The sequence below is a fragment of the Semicossyphus pulcher genome, unplaced genomic scaffold (genome assembly GCF_022749685.1).
Source record: "Semicossyphus pulcher isolate SPU_LCO1_2020_fin unplaced genomic scaffold, fSemPul1.0.p SCAF_3, whole genome shotgun sequence".
In the NCBI taxonomy this organism is placed as follows: domain Eukaryota; kingdom Metazoa; phylum Chordata; class Actinopteri; order Labriformes; family Labridae; genus Semicossyphus; species Semicossyphus pulcher.
In genome coordinates, this window is record NW_027211704.1 from 35,299,692 (window position 1) to 35,321,976 (window position 22,285).

Consider the following 22,285-nt stretch of genomic DNA (forward strand, 5'->3'; position numbering starts at 1 on the left):
GCACCGTTTAAAGTTTATTGTCTCTCGACATCTGAATAAATGGGATTGTCTTATGTTAGTTAGAACAATTTAAAAAATGTTAGAAGTAAAAACTCAAGCTTTGTCAGGTCTGTCGTCAAGAGGAGGAGAAAACTTTTAAAATGCCTCACGGAGGTCGATCTGATGCATTTGAGGAAGTCGGGAAATCTGAACGCTGAACGGCTTTCATGACACAACGTTAAGGGAATTAATCTCAAGTTAAATGTTAGCTCTAGAACAGATTGTTAGCTGTTAGCTGTTAGCATGCAGCTGTCTGTTTATAGAGATGAATAAGAAGCTAAATCGTCGTCCGATCACGCTGATGGAGCTGTGATGTCGTTACGGCGGATCACGTTCCGCCTGCTTCTGCTCTTCACTGTTTTTCCTGCACACGCCGCAGCCTGCTGATTGGTCAATATGACTCTGACAACAAAGGTAGTTACAAACTGAAACTAGAACACTTGCCTTCCTGGAAATCCACATCCCTGCGTTAGAGATTAACCTTATAAAAAACAAGGAAAGAAAATTGCTATTTTCCGCCCGTAGTTCCTGAACGATACGTTCACAACAGTAGATGGCGCCACTTGTCTGTAAAGTGAGTGTACCGCTCATAACTACAGAGACAGGGGGATGAAAGATGGAGAGACACGGTGATCGTCCGGAACAAATGGCTCAAAGGGAAGTTAACCAATAACTGAGGCGGAGTTATGATGCCAATTTTGATATAATGGTTATCAATGCAGCAGAGTCATTAACATCTGTCACTGCACTGAAAGATGTTTAAACCTAAACAGATGTGAGAGAGACACACATGGTGACAGATAATCACAGACTACACAACAGTTTTGTTCCTGTAGTGTGGAGAGCAACGATGTAACCCAAACAGCACACACTCACACATTCACTCACCAACAACCAACCGACTCTCACAGCTGGAAATCTCACTGAATCTCTGGCGGTCAAACGAGACTTCAGAGTAAACAAACATGGCGGCCGACGGGCAGGAAGAACTGGTGATGATAGTTTTTGGACTTTTGACTGAAAATTCAAGAAAAAAGAACAAACTGTGGATGAAGAGGTGGAGACGGCGTGAACACGGGCTGCACATGTTACTTTATGCTGCACGTTCTTTTGTCTCCATGGCTGCGGTTGTTGTGCTTCCTGCTTCAGTCAGCTCGCTTCCTGATTGGCTTTTTCTTTTGCAAATTCAAATTCAAATTCAGGAATCAGAATGAAGGACAAAATGTTTCCTAAACACTTTGATAATTAAGATTAAATAGCCGATATGTCTGTTCTATTTAAACACCAAAGTACAGTAAGTGAATGCCTTTGACTAAAGCAGATCTGTTTATTATGTCCACATCAGCTCTGAACTTTTGGCTTGTAATGTCGATAAAACTGATCAAGCTGAATCTGAAGGGGATCTGCTGTTGGCAAAATCACTTCAGGCTGCAACATAACAACACCTGCATTTTACAAATGTTTAAAAGCATCTCCACCTGCTGCCCTCTAAGCACGAGCTATAAGGTGACAGATGTGACAGCTACTAGTATGCATTACTGATCTACAGGCATTCATGTAAGATGAATGTCTCACTCTGAGAATCCAAAGATTATTCGGAGCTGACGGAGCCTCCGAACCCCGACCAGCAGATAAACATGATTAAGTTCATGCATCAAATACAAATGATCATAACCTCCTCATAGTCTAACACAGTGAGGGCGGAGAGCGGTGGAACGAGCAGTCAGACAGACAAACATCAGAGTAAACCGAGTTAGGACACGAGATGACTGCTGTGATTGTTTTCTGTGAGATCTGAGATATTAAAGGAGGCTGTGATGGATGTGGCAGCAAAACAAACCTGCATTTACATTCAATTCGACTTCACCCTCCATCACACAGGTGGAATGAGAACAGCCTCAAACAAACAGGAAGCAAAAGACAAATAAAAAACGACGCCGAGCTGGAGAGCTGTTTGTTATGGTCCTTATTTGTCTTTGCTGTGCAGCCTCATGAATGAATAATGAGAGGGAGTAATATGGAGGCAGGTTGGCCGAGGACGAGTGAGACACAGACACAGACTCGATATTAAAACTCACGAATAGTCTGAATACAGGAGAGCAGCCGAGCTAGCCAGGCGGCTAATAGCATCACATCAGTAGCATGTTAGCACAATGAATCACAGCTCCAACAAGGACCAAGTATTCCTACTCATCCTCACCGTTCTGTTATGTCTTCATCTGCCCGTTCATCAGAGAGCTAAATGCTATGGCTGAGTTTCACCTACTTTATTCCATCAGTAAATTAAGGATAGAAGATTTGTTTCAAATTAGCAGCTAGGAAACATTCATTTGTGGCGGGTCAGGAACGCTCCTCTCGTCCAGACATGGTCACTGCTGTCTCCAGAAAACAAAAATGGCGGCCAAAAAGCTGAACTGAGCTTGAAAAAGGCCGTCCATAAACCAATGGATCCCTGATGAAATGAATAACTGTTCAGTAAAATAACTCTGACGTCTTTGTGGAGACGGACAAACCGTCACATCACAGAGGAGAACACTGTGCTCTGTAAACACTGCGGCTGAGCAGCAGATGTTGTGTGTTTGCTCTCAGCTCCGTGTTATCCTTAATAAGAGCCGGGCCATCTGCTGAGGAACACCTCTGCTCTGACCTGTACCTGCAGGCTGCTGGCACTCTGTGCTGTTCTCAGATCAGCTGCACTCACACATATTATTACTGTCAGTATCTGCTGCCATGTGTTCACTCAGAGGACTCGCTGATCGCTGCCGTCCTATCTCTCTTTAGGCAGCCTCCGGGGGCGGACTATAGTCAGTAACCCCTCTCTGTGTCCCCGCCTGGGGCAGAGGGACCCGAGCTTTATGTTATCTGTTAAACAGAGTCCCCCCCCCCCCCCCCCCCCCCCCTCTCCCTCTCTCTCTCTCTGTCTCTCTCTCTCACACTAAACACAGCGTCCACCCGACCTCGTCCACAGCATTTTATCTCTGCTTCAAAGCAGAGTCGCTGCTCCTCACGGCCCCCAGCGACCCACCTGCCACATGCCCAGTTCATTGTGTGTAAACTGCTGCACACACACACACACACACACACACACACACACACACACACACACACACACACACACACACACTGGAGGCTGTTAGAGTCCATCATACCACAGGAACTAAAGCACCTGGACCTTCAGGTGTATCAGTTGTTCCCTCCTCAGGTCTTCAGGAACCTTCAAGACAAGTTCCTGAACCTGAGTCTGGACTCTGATCCGGAGCTGAAGCTGAACCTAATTAACCGTGATTAACACAGGACGTGTGTGTAGAGAAACACTGCTCGTTCTGTTTGTGTCCTGTAAGCTGCTCTTTGTTTCCCCACACATGCCTTCGACACACCAGGAAACCAGAGTCAACCTCCTCTCACATCTAAAGACACCTGAGTCACGATTTATAAGATTTTACAAAGACTGGATCCCCTGCCGGGTCAACAACCGGCTTCCCGTGAAGATTATTTCCCATCATGCACCTGGTGGAAATTTAGAAGAAGAAAAACAATGGAGCAGCTTTTATCCACAGCTGCTCTGTGTGTGCAGAGGTTTGTGTTACCTGTGCTAACGTTAGCTGGGTTAGCATTACAAGCTAGCAGGCCACAAGTCTTTCTGCTCCTTCAGTTGAACTTCACAGGTTCATCTGAGCTAACCGTTGCCATGCTAACACGCTTCAGTGAGGACAGGGTGACAGCAGCCCTCCTCACAGGCCCTCCATGTTTACGATCTGCCCGGTTTGCTGCTTCCTGTTTGCTGCTGCAGAGAGCGCTCCCATTGTTTCTTCCGTTGTTCACGTCGTTGAACTTCACTATGCGCCCAAACTTCAACCTCCTGATAATAAGTTCAACATAATGAAGACCACAAATGACTGACTGAAGACGGCTCTGGTGGAGCGCACTGAAACTCTCCTTATTTTATTTACTGGTTTGTGTGTAAAGCTAACCAAACCTCCGCCAACATAAACCTGATTTATTGTTAATGTTTTTTGTGATGGCAGCCCGACGTCGTGCGATCAACATTTTCCTGGTCATGGTCAGTGAAAGATTTCAAAGTGCTGTTGTTACCTCAGTGGCCCACATGACTCAGAACCTGGACCCTGTCCTCTGGACTCTCACTCTCTGTAACACAGGCAGGTATAAATGAGCAGTAAGGTGAGTGTTTTCAGGTTGTCCGTCCATCTGTCAGTCCGTCCCATTCTTGTGAACACGATATCTCAGAAACGCCGGGAGGGAACTTCTTCAAATTTTGCACAATTGTTCACTTGGACTCAAGGATGATGTGATTAGATTTTGGTGGTCAAAGGTCAAGGTCACTGTGATCCCCAAAACACGTTCCTGGTTAGAACTCCACAATTCCTAGTCTATGACAAAAGTTGCCACAAACGTCCTCTTGGACTCAAGGATGATGTGATTAGATTCTGGGGGTCAAAGGTCAAAGGTTAAATTAATTAATTAATTTAAGAATTCATACGCTACAATAACGGCCTGTGGAGTTATTCTCAGACACTGGAAGACATCAGGTGTAGGAATGGGCCGATGCATTGGCTGAAGTGACATCTGATGAGAGCAGATCAAGTGACACTTGGGCGGATTGACTGTCTCCTTGGGACAGGTTCTGGAGGCACATAAAGGTGGACAACTTATCTGGTTAAGGTGTTTGAGGGTCCCTGTAACATCATTACTGCTGTACATGCACTCACATCGCTTGTGTTCCCTTGAACCCTGAATGTGCATCCGTGCGCCCATGACAGTATAACTGTGACAATCAATGAAAAAATCTGAATTCCAAAAAAGAAAAATAATTCATACATGAATTATGACAAATTTCTAATAGGTTTAAAATGGTGACATTTTATATCCAAAAGGTGAAAGGTCATCTTCACTGTGACAGCATGATGCTTCATGTTGTCACTCCAGTCCTTATTGATTTAGACCCAAAGGTACTTATGAATCCAGCCCTCCTCTCACTGGATGACAGCAGGACTTCCTGTTCCTCTGCTCATCCACAGCGAGCTCTGTGATCTTGTTAATATTGAACTGAAGGTGATGATGACTGCATCATGTGTGTGAGCTCTTCATCACTACTCTCTCCTCCTCTGGAAACATAGTCTCTAAGTGAGGGCAGCTATTTCTCACTGGAAACTATTCACTGGGCTCAAACATGCCGCTGTAGTATTCACCTCCATTTCGCCAAAACATACACTTAATACCTTCTGTTTAACAACTCAACATCTCGAGCCTGCACAGACCGAGGCATGCGACTGCAAGGCGGTAATTCTCCGTATGAGGTGCGGTCGTTGTCGTGTATCAGCGGGGACAGAGTGGATCCTGTGTGCCGTCTCTCTCCTCCATCAGTTTTCTCCTGCAGCACAGAGATTTATTTACAGGAGAATTTGTGGCTGCAGGCTGAACCTTTGGTGTGTCGGCCCCCTGCGGAGGACCCCGCCTCTCCCCCAGTGCATGCTGGGATAATCTCCAGCCCTCTGCGACCCTGAACAGGATGAGTGGGAGGATGTGTCACACCTTGATGTCACAGTCCACGAGCTCTAACAAGCTCTGTAAAAAATAAACATGACAGCCTCAACGATGATGTTTAATGTGTGTGTGTCCTCACGTCAGCGTCGTGCTCGTGATGTCAGAGCATCGATCAGCTGATGTGAAGCTGCTGGGTGTTCAGGGGAGGAGGAGGCCCCACAGCAGCCATCAGTCACACTCTGTTGTTTTATGTTGCCTGATTGCAGCCGTGTGATCTGTTAGAAAAGATGAGGTAATTAGATTTGTCAGGGTGACGATGTTGTTCTGCACCATTGTGTTTATTACATCAGCTGTGACGGATTTCAGACTTCAACTACTTATTTATTTAATTACACTGTACAGGACAGATTCCACCTCCACAAACACTGACGTTTGTTCTGAAGGCACACGACAGGATGTAGAACAGGAAGTGTTCTGGTTTCTGTTTGTAGTACGCTTGTACTCTGAGTAGTATCGACCAATCAGCGAGCTTCAGCAAACTGAAGAGCCGTTAATTAAAGTCGATCGCAAGAGAATCTGTTTCTGTTTGGGCTTCATCCCGCTGCAGTAAGCCAGAGTGCAGCCTCTGTGTAACTTCCTGTTTACAGTGAGACTGAGACTCAGCACAGACAGATGAACGGGCGCTCCTCCGGGGGATGGGACGAACCGAGAGATAACAGTGTTTATTTAGCAGACACATCTGGAGGGAGAATTTACCTTTGACCTGAACACACGGTTGCTGCTCGAGCTGCTGACTGGACTGTAAACATGCAGCGCACGGAGACGGAAGTCCGGGCTGGAAGTCGTTTATCGCTAAACGCTAGCTACACCAGAACGCCTGAGAAGTTTGCCATAGCTCCCACAGGATAAATCATCAGAGGATAGCCGGTGGGTACCGACATTGATCTCAGAATTACTCCCAACATGCACGCAGAAATATTCCAGAGTCCTCTCTTTGTGACAGGACGGCTGTTAAATAATTCCAGCGTGCTGTTCGGACCTGCGGGCTTCAAACTGCTGAGGGTGTCTGTTTATCTGCTTTTGACAGAGTTGATTCATTAACATTCTCACGCTGATCTGATGAGGTTACAGATCTGAACCCGCCTGCTGAGAGGAGACGGAGCTCACCGCTGACACCGTGAGCCGCCACACCGCTCGGCATCTTTTATTCATGTGTGCAGTCATTAGTGTCCGCCCATAACCGGCGGCCGCAGTCAGACACATGGAGGCAACCGTTCGTCTGACAGATCAGTTACAACTCAGGTAATTAAAGAAATATCAACAGGAACATTAAGTAAAGACGAACAATCACTGAGCGCAGGTGTGGGGGCCGAGGGACCGGGGGGGCCCTGGGCCTGACTCTCTGTCTGAGGTCACTTTCACCTTGGTACACAGTGAAGAGAGAGGGGGGGGGGGGGGGGGGGGGGGGAGAGGGAGGGGGGGGAGAGAGAGAGGGAGGGAGAGAGAGGGAGAGAGGGAGGGGGGGAGAGAGAGAGGGGGAGGGAGAGAGAGGGAGGGGGGGAGAGAGAGAGGGAGGGAGAGAGAGGGAGAGAGGGAGGGGGGGGAGAGAGAGAGGGAGGGAGAGAGAGGGAGAGAGGGAGGGGGGGAGAGAGAGAGGGAGGGAGAGAGAGGGAGAGAGAGGGAGGGGGGGAGAGAGAGGGAGAGAGAGAGAGGGGGGGGGAGAGAGAGGGAGGGGGGGAGAGAGAGAGGGAGGGAGAGAGAGAGGGAGAGAGAGAGGGGGAGAGAAAAAGAGGGAGAGAGAGAGGGGGAGAGAGAGGGGGAGAGAGAGAGGGAGAGAAAGAGAGGGAGGGAGAGAGAGAGAGGGGGGAGAGAGAGAGAGAGCGGGGGTAGAGAGAGAGGGGGAGAGAAAGAGAGGGAGAGAGAGAGGGGGAGAGAGAGGGAGAGAGCGGGGGGAGAGAGAGAGAGGGGGGAGAGAGGGAGAGGGGGGAGAGAGAGAGGGAGAGGGAGGGGGGGGGGTTGTTTTAATATTGAGGACCTGCCAGCACATCTCATACAAATGAAGTTTTTATTGATGTTGATTTTTCTTACTGCGTCTGTCTTTATCTCTAATATGATGCTGATCTCACACCTGAGTGTCACTGACAATATGACAACAGAGAGACTCACAACAAACTTTTAGAGACAGAAACGACAGCAAAGGACGACAGAGACGATCCAAATGTCTACGAAGAGGCCGGAGACAAAAGCAGAGAGAGACACAGAAACATTTCCAAGGACACAAAGTGACACAGAGACCAAGAAGGCTCAAAGAACTGATGGAAACTTACTAAAGAGAAACAACTGATAACCAAATACAGAACACATCAAGAGACGCAAAACAACTAAGAGTCAAACAGAACAACAGCAAAGAAACTTAAAATGACCACAAAGATTCAAAATGAAACACACAACTGTTAAAAGAGACAAAACAACTACAGAGACACACAACTACTGAAAGATGCAAAACAACTACAAATAGATGCAGGACTGATTAAAAAGTTTAAAAATGAACTAATAAGATTACAACATCTCGAAATGACTACAGAGACACAGAAACACACTCACATATATTGTTTTAAAAACTGAAACTAGAAATGACGCCAAACAAATATTCAGAGTCCTGAAAGAGACTCAAAGAACTTTTAAGATCCGAAATGACTGAAGATCTAAAGGACCTGAAGGAGAAGCTGAATAACTACAAAGATACAGAACGTAGCTACAAGGAGACACGACCACAAACAATTACAAAACCACGAAAGACAACTTTTAAAAGTTAAAGTAAAAAATAACTAAGATGCAAAACAACTTAAGACTCACAATGATGACGCAGAGAAGCCAAACAGCTACGAAGAGGCAGAACACAGAACATACAGGTTTATTAAAAATACTTACACGACTACACAGAGACAACAAACAACCACAGAGAGACGCAAGACAACAAACAGTTAAAAATCAACAAAGACTCAACACAATGAAAAAGAGACGCACAACAACTATGAGAGGATGTGAACGCTCAAAGAGAGGCCGAAACAACAACATCAGTCAGCTGCAAAAACCGGCAGTGATTCAAAAAGAATCCAAGAGGCGCACAAGATGACTGAAGATGACAAAGACGCACGAAGGAACGACAGAGAGGCACAAAACGACCATTAAGAGTCAAACTTCCCCAATGACACCAAAAAAACGACTTCAGAGACAACGAAACACAAGCTTCAGGTTCAGACTTACAACAGGCAGAGCAGTGCACGAACACTGCGAGTGAGTCAAACCTTTAGAGGCTTCTGCACTTACAGCTTCAAAGAGCAGCACAATGTTTAAATTACAATAATATCCATTAAACTCCTCATTTCTTTGTGTTGATTTTACAGAGAGCCCGACCTCCTCTGAGTACCTCTAATGCTCCACTTCTCTGCTCTCTGAGTCATCACTGCAGTTCCCCACAGTTAAGGTGTCTGCTGGTGTTTCTGGGTGTCTCCCGCCTGCCGCTGTGAGGGTTCACGGGGAGCCGGTCGTCCTCAAGCGGCTCCACGATCATTATGTAATTGAGGGTTTAGTTCTGGGGGGACGGATGATCCCCGCCGCCTCTCAGGCTTAAATTATACAGAGAAGAAAGACGATGAAAAAGTTACAGAAAGTGTGAAGCTGACGAAGGAGCTGCGGATGAATTGATCAGGCTGATGAATGTTTAAGTGGATCACATACGTGTCATCGATCAGGCGGAGGGCAGGAAGTGAGAGCGAACCGGACTGTGATGAGACAAATGCACAGAGAAGTCAGAAAGACACGGTGATGTGTTCTGTGTGGCTTCAGTCGATGATCTTAATAGAGCAGGATCATTAGTGTTCAGGGCGTGTTCTCACTATCATATTGGATCACTAATTGCCGTGCATTATCGATCGTAGATCACAGAGACGTACGAGTTTCTGCTTAACTTCTGCAGACGCAGCAACAACCTGCAGGAGAGAGCGAGTGCAGAAAGTCGATATGCAGTGAAGCCGTTCGTTAGGGTGATATTAAAACAAGGTGCGGGAATCGGAGTGTGCATCATTCACACCTGCTAGCTCTCTGTCTCACAGCTTTAGTGTGAAATACAAAGATCACTCGTGTTGTTCTCTGGATCTTTGAAATCCTTCCAGAACCTTCTCATCCTGATAACACAGAGAGACCATCAGCCCAGCACCCGATTTAACACCCACCCTCCCTCTCCAAAGGCGAGCCGGCGGGGGGGCAGATCACCAGCAAATAAAACAGACTCATTAGATATTTCATCAAAAACATTTAAATGAATCCTGCAAACAGCAGGCAACAAAACCACAAGATGACTGTATGAGATAAGAAATGGTGTCAGAAGAAATAGAAATACAGACGAGTGGAGCCTGCAGGTGCTGCCTCCAGGCTGCATACAGTCACACTGACCTTAGAAACTTTGGCACTGATAGCTAGACTTTCAAAATAAAGAAGTCAACTTAACAATACTAGATATGTCTAGTTGGTCTATAGAGTCCAGTTTGCAACAATCAATATGAAGACGGCAGTCAGACTTTCAAAATAAAGCAGTCAAGGTAGCAATGATAGATATGCAATGTACATTTCCCTTTCAAAATGAAACGGTCACGAAAGCATCAAAAAATTACAAAACCTCCTGTCAGACTTTCAAAATAAAATAAATAAATAAATAAATAAGCATGAAAACGGCGTCATGCTTGGACACCTGTACCTGTGCACTTCCTGCTGCTCTCGTCCTTCTTGGAGGAGCTCATCAGTTTGCAGTTGAAGTTCTCCTCCCAGTACTCAGCGAACCACACGTTCCTCCGGTTGTTCTCCAGAGTCCGTGATGTGAAGTACGCGTCGAACCCTGAAAGACAACGAAACACAGGTCAGACAAACAGGAAGCTACAGTGAACAGTCACAGTAAACCCAGCGCCTGATGTGACAGCAGCACTCAGGTGTGAAGAGTCTTCGACACGTCCAGCTCTTCACTCTGCTAGCATCCTGAAATACAACATGTAAACATCAGCAGATACACTGCAGAGGAGAGGGTCGGTCTTCAAAGCTACAAAACAAACATCAAAGTTCAAACGTGGCTCTTTGTGTCGATGTTAAAGGGAGTGTTTTAAAACCACGGCCCTCGAAGTCTACCAAGAGGCTCTGACCTTTGCATACGTGTAGGCTGTGACAGGAGCTTTATTCTTAGCATATGTAGGTTCTAAACAGCACAACAACTTTGGAATAACTCCATTAGATCGATTCAGCCAGCATCTGCATGAAAAGCTGAGTTTCCTGCGTCGTGATCCTTTAATTAATGCAGCCTAAAAGTTTGTTCTCAGATTGTTATTCTGAGTGTGTGACAACATGACAGAAAGGATCCCTACAGAGATAGACCTTTTTGTTACAGAGGAAGATGATTGTTTTAACCACACACAGACGTTACATCGCTCTCTGCAGACACACCAGACTCCATTCACAAAAACACTGATTTTTACCACCTTGAACACAGGAGCTGCTAATCTGTCACTTCTTTGATTGCTCAGCTTGTTTGTGATATTGTGTGACGTTTGTGGTTCAGATCCAAAACATTAATTGTGTCACACAAGAACAAAATAAAACTACTAACCGATCGAGGCAGCTGTGGAGCAGCAGCTCCTGTGTTCTGTGAGGTAAAATCACTGTTTTTATCAATGGAGTCTGGTGTGTTTCCCGGCTGCAGGCTGAACACATCAACTGGAGACACTCAAACCCTTTTTTCATTTCTCTAACCCCAACATATGTAAAAAGGTGTAAAACATACAAGAATCCTCCTTTAAGTCGAGCCCAGCTGGCTGTAACGCTGCTCGTGTATCACGACACAAACATTTGCCAGAGAACAGTTAAATGCAGCTTCTGGTTCTCAGATGTTTGGCAGACATGAAGGTTTCAGAGGATGAATAGAGACGCTTCCCTGATTCACCAGAAATAGCTGTGAACATGTAACCTCTGCACGGCATCACAAAGAGCTCAGAGATGTAGAAGGTGGTGAGTAGGTTTCTAATCACATAAGTCCATTAAGAGATTAGCGCTCACTATGACGACAAACACACTTCTACACAGGAAACGGGTCAAAGAGACAAAATAAAAGCTTTTACAAAATCATGGACAATAACTGACAAGATCAGAATACAACCTTTGTACATCACGTTAGCGCTCATACATCGCATGAGGAACAGATTTTAATCACCTTTTTGTGTCCGTTATTTCATTTGTATGTTTATCTGTAACAGCAAACGCACACATAGCACGAGGCCCACACAGAGTCCAGCATTAAACACGTCAACAGGAGGAAACACTCAAAACACAAGATAAAAAAATACTAGTTTTAATAATAATTCAATTAAGTTTTTTAACACACACTCTTAGCGACTAGATTTTTCCCCCATTTCTGCAATTAGAAGCGTAAGTAAAAGTAAGAACGTATTATCAGTAGAGTTATGGTACCTGTCAGTGTTTTAATCATGTTCATGATGGTTTTGGTTATTTTTAGACAAATACATGTGTAGAAGAGCTCGGCTGATTTATATTAAAAAACAATCCTTCAAACTAAAATACCTCTGTATAATACTTCCAGAAAAAGCATGAGCAATCAAGTCCGAGCTCTTTCTGTCCATGTTGACGGCTCGGTCTCGTCCTCTCGATCGTTCAGATCCTCAAAAGAAAACGAGCAGAAAATCGAGTTATAAGTTGAGGAGGCTTTTATGTTACGAAGTGCACTTAATCATGTCTCTGTTCTCCCTGTACGTGCAGTCCTCCCTCTGTCCTTCACAGCCTGCCGTGACGTCACTGACGCTCACATTTTAATAATTTCTGACAGGCTGAAATGAGGATCAGGACCTCTATGAGTTTCTCTGCATGGAGCCCGGAGTCAGCAGAGAGGGAGGCGTCGGGGGTGGAGGGGGCGAGGGAGCCGGTGGTGATGGGGGTTAAAGACAGACATTAAAGAGAGACACAGAATAAAGGGAGGAGAACACAGCTTAAAAAGGAGTCCATTACAGTCAGAGCAATAATAACTCGCTCGGTGATGTGATAACGCTCTGATAGCCCTTAGCCCCGGGGTGACTCTGGGAGGGCAGATAGTGAGCTGCCTGCTTCAGCCTGGGGCAGATATTTCATCTGAGGGCATCTCAGACCTGACAGCTCTCGTGGCTGCACCGACGTGTCCTCTGAACAACAAAACCAGTCAAACATGGCTGCCTCTTGTTCTGTAGATCAGCAGCTCACGGCCACTGACTCAAGTACCACTCCATCCACCAGCTCCATCAGCACCACCAGCTCCACCAGCACCATCAGCACCATCAGCTGCACCAGCTCCATCAGCTCCATCAGCCTCACCAGCACCACCAGCACCACCAGCTCCACCAGCTCCACCAGCTCCATCAGCTGCACCAGCCGATTCCAGCACCACCCTTCATTTTTAAAACACTCTTTACGTCTATGAACACAATGAATTATTAAATATTCTCTTAGTTTTGTTTCATAAAATTGGAAAAGAAAAAGTTCTATTTTCAACGACTTTAATCAAGCAGCCGTCTGTTTGTCCCGTTCAGCTGGATATGAACAGCTTTTGCTCCTCTACGTGTTTATTCGCAGCTATGACCTTTATCATACGCGTTGTTTCTTACTTGAACCATTGAGACAGGATCTGTAGATACAATAAAGCTATTCATGTTTTAGCTAAAAGATTCAAAAGTTTATTAATGAAAAGTTGTTATTAATCATCATTAGTCATCTATGGCCTTTACATATTTCAGCCTTTTATTAGCCCATCTTGTTGTCTCATTTCAGTTGTTTACCCGTCTTTAGATTAACTGTTTACTGTAAGCTAACATTTTATCCCTGACCTTTAAATAACCACAACCATCTTTACTTAAATCGTTTTTAGCTTAAGATTTATTTATTCGCTATTTTAACTTTTTCATAGCTACTTTTTGTTTATTTAAACTGTTAACTTAGCTAGCTTTATTTTTATGCAATTCAACCATTGATAATAACCTTATGCCACAATAGCCTAATGCATAGTTTGGCTAACTATATGAATAGTTTTTCATTCATTTCAGTCACAGCCACTGTTAGCTTTAGCATTGTCAACGTTTTGTTTAGCAAAGCTTTGCTATGTTTTGCTAATTTAAACTGTAATTCATTACATTTAGCTAGCTACTAACTGTCCCTTAACATTAGTCGACTATAAGCTAACTATGTTAATTAATTAGTGATGATGTTTGACTGACTATTTCAACTGGCAGTGCACTGATTATAAATAACTGTTTCAACATTTAGCTGAATATTTTAGCCATTGATGTAGCATTTTGTGCTAACTATTCGTTCATTACTTTTGGCTAACTTATTTAATCATTAAGATATCAGAATGATCAACTTAGTGAACCGTGTTTAATTAATTTAGAACAGGAAGTCATTATGTTTACTCCTCCTGTAAGTGGGGCATGTCGGTGCAGTCTGTGGGGATTGAATCACTCTTGGCAGCTTTTTGACACTCGCGCGTTAGCTTCATTTCAACCCTGAGATTACTGCCTCAGACATCCACCAGCTCTGCGTCTGTCAGGCATCAATCAGTGAAAGTACAGGACTTCTCCAGAACAAACAAATTGTCTTGTGCATCACTGATGGAGGATTTTCTGCTCACAGTGTTTTCTCTGCCAGTGCAGAAACACAAAGACAGCTTTGATCACAATCTGGGGCAGCCATGATGGAGAGCCCTTCCGAGACTCTGACTGACATAGTGTTCAGTCCCAGCCTCGGCGGGCCGGGGAGGGACAGCTGTGCTGCTGCCGTCTATTTAAAGATTTCTCTTTTTGAAATCATTAATTATGAATGTAAACAGAGAAAATCTTTGCAGTAAATTCTCACACTGATACATGCCATGAAAGCTACAAATACTCTTAAACAGCAGGAGGACTCAAAACAAAGACCTCTCCTGAATTTATACTTTATACTATTTACATTTACATTAGGCAGTCTTTATACTTTTAAAGCTGCTCTCCACAAGCACACAGCTGCATTGTCTCTCCTCAAAGCTACAAAGAACAAATGAAGAGACATTAAATTGTGTCTGACTGAAGGGCAGATAATTCCTGCGGCATCTCCTCGCAGCCTGAAAGGAAGCTAAATTAGAAATGTCCTTGTAATTACTCGTTGGAAAGGAGCATTAGTGCAACAGTATGCAGAGCATTCTCTGGGAAAAGTGGGGATTCAACAATAATTGCATCTGGATGTAACCTCAAGGGCAAACACGGTGTTTGATCTTAATTTATATGAATCCCTGATGGGACTTAGCCTACTTTATGGAGCATATAATGTCAGGTCCTCAGGTCCTGAGGAGAAGCTGCAGTACCACTGAGCAGAATAAAAACCATCGCCTCTATTGTTCCATAAACATAAAGAGCACTTATTCATACACGGCACGGTAAACTCAGGTTTCCCTGCAGTTTGTATCAGAGAGGCTTCATATGGAAACATCCTTAAAAAGACATTCTTAGATATTAAATCTATCAGTGCAAACACTTATGAGTTAGTAAAGTATCCCAGCAACGTCACCAACATCTGTAAATGTTGATATTTAGTGAAATGTAGGTCGTGACGTTTGACAGATATTAAATGTCAGGAAAAATCAAGCAGCAACCTCCAGGGCTGAGGACCGAGGCCAACATGGAACAGCCATAAACTGCAGTTCCTCTGGTGTCCACTTGAGGCTGTCTCCAGCAGTGAGTCAGTCCCCATAGAGCCCCATGTTAAACTTTGCAGCAGAAAAAAACATGTTTACAGCCTGGTACAAAAAACAGTTTGGGTCTCTATAGCTCATTTCTCTCTTCATGACAACTGTACGGGGAGAATCTTTATACAGCTCACCTGTTTACATTATATTAAGGCTTAAAGTGATGCAGCATTAGGGGCGTGGCCTCTTTGAGTGACAGCTCGGAGCTGCTAGCTGTCTGCTAGGTGTCCCCTCAGCTAACTCAGTCACTGAACGTAACCTCTGGGTCGTGTTTGTGCTGTTGGAGCCTTTTGGAGATTTGCTCATGTAAATATCAGACAGATAATCTGTGTGTGCGCTTTATTGGACAAACAGACCGTCCAACACGTCTCACACACTGTTTACACTCATTATTTTATTTATATGTTAGCACTAATTAGCAGCTATCTGTGTCTGTGCTCAACATACCTGCTTGTTAGCTCGTTCACTGTTTGTCATACAGTGATTTATTTCTGTCGGTACGTGCAGGGAGTCAGGACTGCTGCTGGATGTAAAATATTGACATTTAGTTGTAATGTATGGCGTCCAGAATGACTCAGAGTCAGAATGATAACTTCCTCACAACATGAAACTACAACTTTCTTAAATACAGACATTTTTAGGTTTGAAGTCACAGTGTTAAGTTACCAAAATAAAACATCTTCCAAAGTCTCATTGCAACATCATCTTTACAAACTCTTCAACCCTGGGGGTTAATGTCAGGCCAAAGTGGGTTTTTATTAAGTTACAACCAGAAGTCACTGTCTGAAGAAATGAAGTAAGAAACAGGTTGTGAAACGATCCCAGCATGGCGAGCTTCAGGAACCAAAGCAACTCTTTAATGTTTGAAAGAAGATCATGGTTCAGGTTTAAAGAAGGATGAAGTTACGTACTGTTGACGTGACTAATGTAACCAATGTAACTCATGTAACCAATTTAACTAATGTAACCAATGTAACTCATGTAACTAAAGTAACCAATGTAACTCATGTAACTAAAGTAACCAATGTAACTCATGTAACTAATGTAACCAATGTAACCAATGTAACTCATGTAACTCATGTAACTAATGTAACCAATGTAACTCATGTAACTCATGTAACTAATATAACCAATGTAACTCATGTAACTCATGTAACCAATGTAACTCATGTAACCAATGTAACCAATGTAACTCATGTAACCAATGTAACCAATTTAACTAATGTAACTAAAGTAACCAATGTAACTAATGTAACCAATGTAACTAATGTAACTCATGTAACCAATGTAACTCATGTAACCAATGTAACCAATGTAACTCATGTAACCAATGTAACTAATGTAACTAATGTAACTAATGTAACTCATGTAACTCATGTAACCAATGTAACTCATGTAACCAATGTAACCAATGTAACTCATGTAACCAATGTAACTAATGTAACTAATGTAACCAATTTAACTAATGTAACTAAAGTAACCAATGTAACTCATGTAACTAATGTAACCAATGTAACTCATGTAACTCATGTAACCAATGTAACTCATGTAACTAATGTAACCAATGTAACTCATGTAACTCATGTAACTCATGTAACTCATGTAACTCATGTAACCAATGTAACTCATGTAACTCATGTAACCAATGTAACCAATTTAACTAATGTAACTAAAGTAACCAATGTAACTAATGTAACTAATGTAACCAATGTAACTAATGTAACTCATGTAACCAATTTAACTAATGTAACCAATGTAACTCATGTAACTAAAGTAACCATGTAACTCATGTAACTAATGTAACCAATGTAACCAATGTAACCAATGTAACTCATGTAACTCATGTAACTAATGTAACCAATGTAACTCATGTAACTCATGTAACCAATGTAACTCATGTAACCAATGTAACCAATGTAACTCATGTAACTAATGTAACCAATGTAACTCATGTAACTCATGTAACTAATGTAACCAATGTAACTCATGTAACTCATGTAACCAATGTAACTAATGTAACCAATGTAACTCATGTAACCAATGTAACCAATGTAACCAATGTAACTAATGTACATGCTTCAGTAAACTAACACAAACTTATATATGCTAGATAACTTGAAAGAAGTGGACATCCACATCTACACCTGCTGCTTAAACCACTTCAACAGCAGACCAAGACAGTAAGCTAGATGACAGAGTCCAGCATTATGCTACAGAGTCCAACCAGAGTCCTGATTGAGTCTGATGTGAGCACACACACGTGGCACACACATAAACATCATTCGGAGTGATTTCCACTTCCTGATGATGTCATTAGCTCTGATACAGACATGATACCCTTTAGTCGCCTGAGAATCATCATGTTTGTCTGTACATCAATGGGCATACTGCTAACAAGCTGCTAACGGCTAATTTAGCCCACTTAATGTTGGCTAAAAACACAGGGTCACACTTTATCCATGAGAACTTTATACTTCCTGTTTACATCCCCCAAAGCATGTTGCTGTGTGTTTCACGCAAACAGAAATGTACCATATACTGTGCGTCCTCATTAAAGATGTAGAATGAGCAGAACACAGAGCACGCTGTCCTGGGAGGAGAAGTGCCTCCAGGTGTGTGTCGGAGGTTAGTCACTCCTCTCTGGAGTTTGTTTTTGAGGTTTGTGTTCAGTGAGAAATGTCGAACGTTTTCTGGGTCAGAGATTTCAGAGACGGTGTGATGTAAAGAGTGTCGGAGTGTTGTGACATGTTGATTCACCACCGTGTCAGCCCGACAGTCTGAGGCGTTCAGGGTCACAAACTGAGTCTGTGGATGTTTCTAACAACAGCGTCGCAGCTATTCTGGTTTGTTTCCATTTCACTCAGACAGAGACGACATCAGCTCATTTGGTTTGATTTTAAATCTTTTTGCCACTCACATTAGAGCAAAATGATTTATGATTAAAAACAACGCAGACATATGTTCAATCAGATATTTCTTTTCCACATTTACAGTTTCAAGTTGAATGTTTTCTTATTGTCATTCAAATAAGGAGAAATTAAAATGAACTTCTCCCACCAATTAAGCCCTGATTATTGCTAAATGAGCTTTCTTTACAGAAGATAACAGTCAGCACGGCTCCTGTCAGGGGAAGCCGGCTGGAGTTCCTACATGAAGCTAAGCTAAGCTAGCTGCAGACAGAGTCAGGAGCACCACGTACTTTAGCCACTTAAAGAGTCCTACATATAAACAAACATGTCAGTCTGCGTGTAAACTGAAGCTTCACGCTGACGTCAGACAGCCCGTTACCTCGGCACTATGTCTCACTCTGCACATCGGCCCTGTATACCTACGCCTGCAGCGCACGGTGGCACAACAGCTGTTTGTGTCAGCGGTTTGTAGAAGAGACAACAAAAGAAAATACAATATTATGGAAACGACAAAGTGCCGTTCACGGTGGGGATAGAGGACCTTGTTTTCCTCTTCATGCTGTGAAGTGTTTTATGTCGCATGTCAGCTGTTGGTGGAAAGGATCCCTTCAGAGAAGTTGTTACAGAGGAAGATGATTTTTTTAACCACAGACAGACGTTACATCGCTCTCTGCAGACACACCAGACTCCATTCAGAAAAACACTGATTTTACCTCGAGACCGTTGCTGGTCTCAAACAGCTCGTTAGTTCGTGTTGTGTGCTGGACTGAATCTTTGTGGTTTAAACTTCACACAGAGACTTCCTGCAGATAATGAGCGGAGATAATGCGGAATGTGAAAACATTCAAACAAAAGCAACGATGACTGACACGGGGGGGGGGGTGCAGGACGAGTCAAAAAGATTTATGTTTATATATTTAAAGAAAATTAAAGTTTTTAAAAAGTCTAAAATATGATTAACTGTACTGAAATAACTATTTTGTCATTGTTGAGCACAAAACAGATGCATAGTTTTCAGTGCAAGACACACTGTATATATAGCTTTACTTATGTGTATAACTCGACCACTTTATTTTGAAAATCTAATCTGAAGCTGCATATTTATACCCCCCAACTTAATAATAATAATAATAATAATACATTTTATTTTAGCGCTTTTCAATGATACTCAAAGTACGCACTCTACATTTAACAACTAAAGAAACAAATAAAAACAATATGCACTATTCAAAGAGAAATCAAATGCATATTTATTTCCTCCTACCTTGTCCACTTTATTTTGAAAATCCAACTTCACTTTGCATATTTAAAATCCTAACCTTGACCGCTTTATTTTGAAAGACTTACCAGATATTGCATATTGTCTCTAACGTGACTGCATTATTCTGAACGTCTGACCAGATGTCGCAGATGTTATTGTTGCCAACTGACGCCAGAGAGTTCCTGCATCATCGTATGTATGCATCGGGTGTTGGTGAATAACATTTCAGTGCAGAACTTGTGCTGTAAAATGACACTTACATGATTTAAATGACCTTGTTGAACTCCTTTAATCTGATTCTGATAACAAGCAACAAAAAAATCACTAAATAATCAAAGTAGAGAAGAAGAGAGACTAAAAGGATGAAGCTGGAGTGAAGACAGAAGTTACAAGCAGGAATACTGTGTGTGTGTGTGTGTGTGTGTGTGTGTGTGTGTGTGTGTGTGTGCGTGTGTGTGTGTGTGTGTGTGTGTGTGTGTGTGTGTGCGTGTGCGTGTGTGTGTGCACAGACCGGAGCGTAGCTGGCACTCTGACTTTGTGATTGCAACAACTAATCAGAGTAATTCAGCGAGCTCCGCTTCCTCACACGTCAGGTAATTGCAGCTCACGCATAATGAAGAAGCTTCTGAGGAGAAGCAGGAGGAGTTTCCTCTCAACTCTGCTGCTCAGATATTGATTGAATGACGTAAACCTCTCACACACACACACACACACACACACACACACCTCCTGTAAAACACATCCTCTGACTCTTAACGATGCCATTAATCGGCGTCCCTCTCTGCCTCTTTTGGCTCGTCTTCCTCATGTCTGTCTCTTTCACTGTAAGTGCGCCCCCCCCCCCCCCCCCCCCCCCCCCCCGCCGCTGTCAGGAGGGCTTTTCATGCTTTTAATTGGCCCACAAGCAACAACAAACGATGACTTTAAAGTTTTGCAGCTCAATAGAGCATTGATGTTTGGACTGAAACTCTGCAAAGTGATATATTTCCTGTGTTTAAACGACCCTTCTGCTGACAGTTTCTCTGAGAGAGAGGAGGTCGGCTCACGCTGGGAATAAAAAACTTAATCAACTTTTAAACCAACTTTTACCACAGTTAACACGAGCAACAGACTAATGTTGTGGAAAACAGAGAGCTGAAAACACAGGAGAAGATAAGGTAAACTTTATTCGTCCCACAGCGGGGACATTTTCACTGCTACAGCAGCAAAGTCGAGCGTGCAACATCACAGTAAGTAAACGAGTATTGCACATGTTGAGATGAAGTGAAGCTTTGCACATTAATAAATAAAAATAAGTATTACACATGTAGATTATGGAGAGTTGCAGCACTCCCAACAGGAGTAATGTTGCATATGGCCCAATGATATAACTGACATATTAAATATTGACTTTTTTCATTATGGAATGAGCTAATTAGCAGTAAACACTGAGGTGCTCTGAGCTAAATGCTAACAACAGCATGCTAACATTCACCTTACTTTGCCGTGTTAGCATGTTAGTAGGCTACTTGCTGGTGAGCATTAAACAGTGATGCCAAAAACAGCATGCTAACATGTTTACAATCAGAATGATTAGCAGGCAGCCGATCACCATCTCACTTTAGTGTGTTCAGATGTTAAATTTAGCTAGTTAGCAGAAGATGCTAACATAATCAGAATAACAATGCTAACATGCAGATGACTTGTATTTGCTCATAAACATCACATTAACGGCAAAGTTATAACATTTATCCTGAGGGGCACACGCACGTCTGAACCGCATTTTATCACAAACCAGCTGATAGTTTTTCAGGTACTGGGGGAAGTGGCAGCCACGTCCCAGCTGCTAGTTTGGCAATATAATGTTGCAGATAGCCGTTAGCAGATGAGAACAGCAGCAGGTCATTACAGAGCACCCAGCATGCTAGCTTCTGCACCAGTAGGGAGACCACACTGTGATACAACATCACTTCCTGTTAGCTGAGGTCGGACTCTAGCTGGTGACCTTCTAACATATTTTTCTCTCTCTGTCGCTCCTTTTTTCTCTTCTCTACCTAATGGAGTAAAACAGCTTCAGATTTGAAAAAAGGCGAAGCTCAGTTTCGCACCGATGATGAGACCTTGTGAGCGGAGGTCACCACCGGGCAGCAGCGAAGCTCGCCGAGCGTGAGGCGGCCGTGCTACAATAGGTTGTGACGTGTGTGCAGAGATCACTGCTGTGCAGCGACCTGCTCTGTTAGCTCTCTCAGCTCCAGCCACAGGGCTGCGTTTAACCAGCTCCCTGCCGTCATAACCACTGAGTGTGTGTGTGTGTGTGTCATGATGGCCGCTTACTGATCTTGGAGCAAGAGTTTCATGAATATAAAGTTATTGCTATCGGTGTAGCACAACTTCCTGTGTCTCTTTATGGTACAAGAATATCAGTGTTTGGTTTTAGTTTAAACATCGTCTTGTAGCGCTGAAGCTTCACTCTGCTGCAGATGTTCCACTCCAGTAAACCTGAATGTTGAGTTGATAACAATATCAACTAAATATTTTCACCTATAGCCTATAGTTTTGCACGTGCCGGTGAAGATAGTAATACTACATTTGAAACAGGTGTTACACCTTTAAAACAAAAGCTGCTTTTGTTCAAACAAACTTCCAAAAACAAAATAATGATCACAATTCTTTCAGCTTTCTCTCCACCAAGGAACTTTAGGAGGTACTGAGAGCATCTCCCCCGCAGGGACAAGGCTTTAAATATTCTAGTGGGCCCTCTAAAGGTCTTCTCTCTGGGGTCTGACTTTCCAAAAG

General features: G+C 43.3%; 1 protein-coding gene across 1 annotated transcript in view; it reads right to left on the bottom strand.

Moving 5' to 3' along the window:
* The window catches only part of grm7 (glutamate metabotropic receptor 7), a 269,504-nt gene that overhangs the window by 105,168 nt on the left and 142,051 nt on the right, over window positions 1–22,285 (bottom strand). Inside the window, exon 5 of the mRNA XM_069677516.1 lies at window positions 10,298–10,435. Within this exon, the coding sequence (XP_069533617.1) occupies window positions 10,298–10,435 (138 nt within the window). The remainder of the gene's footprint in view (window positions 1–10,297; window positions 10,436–22,285) is intronic.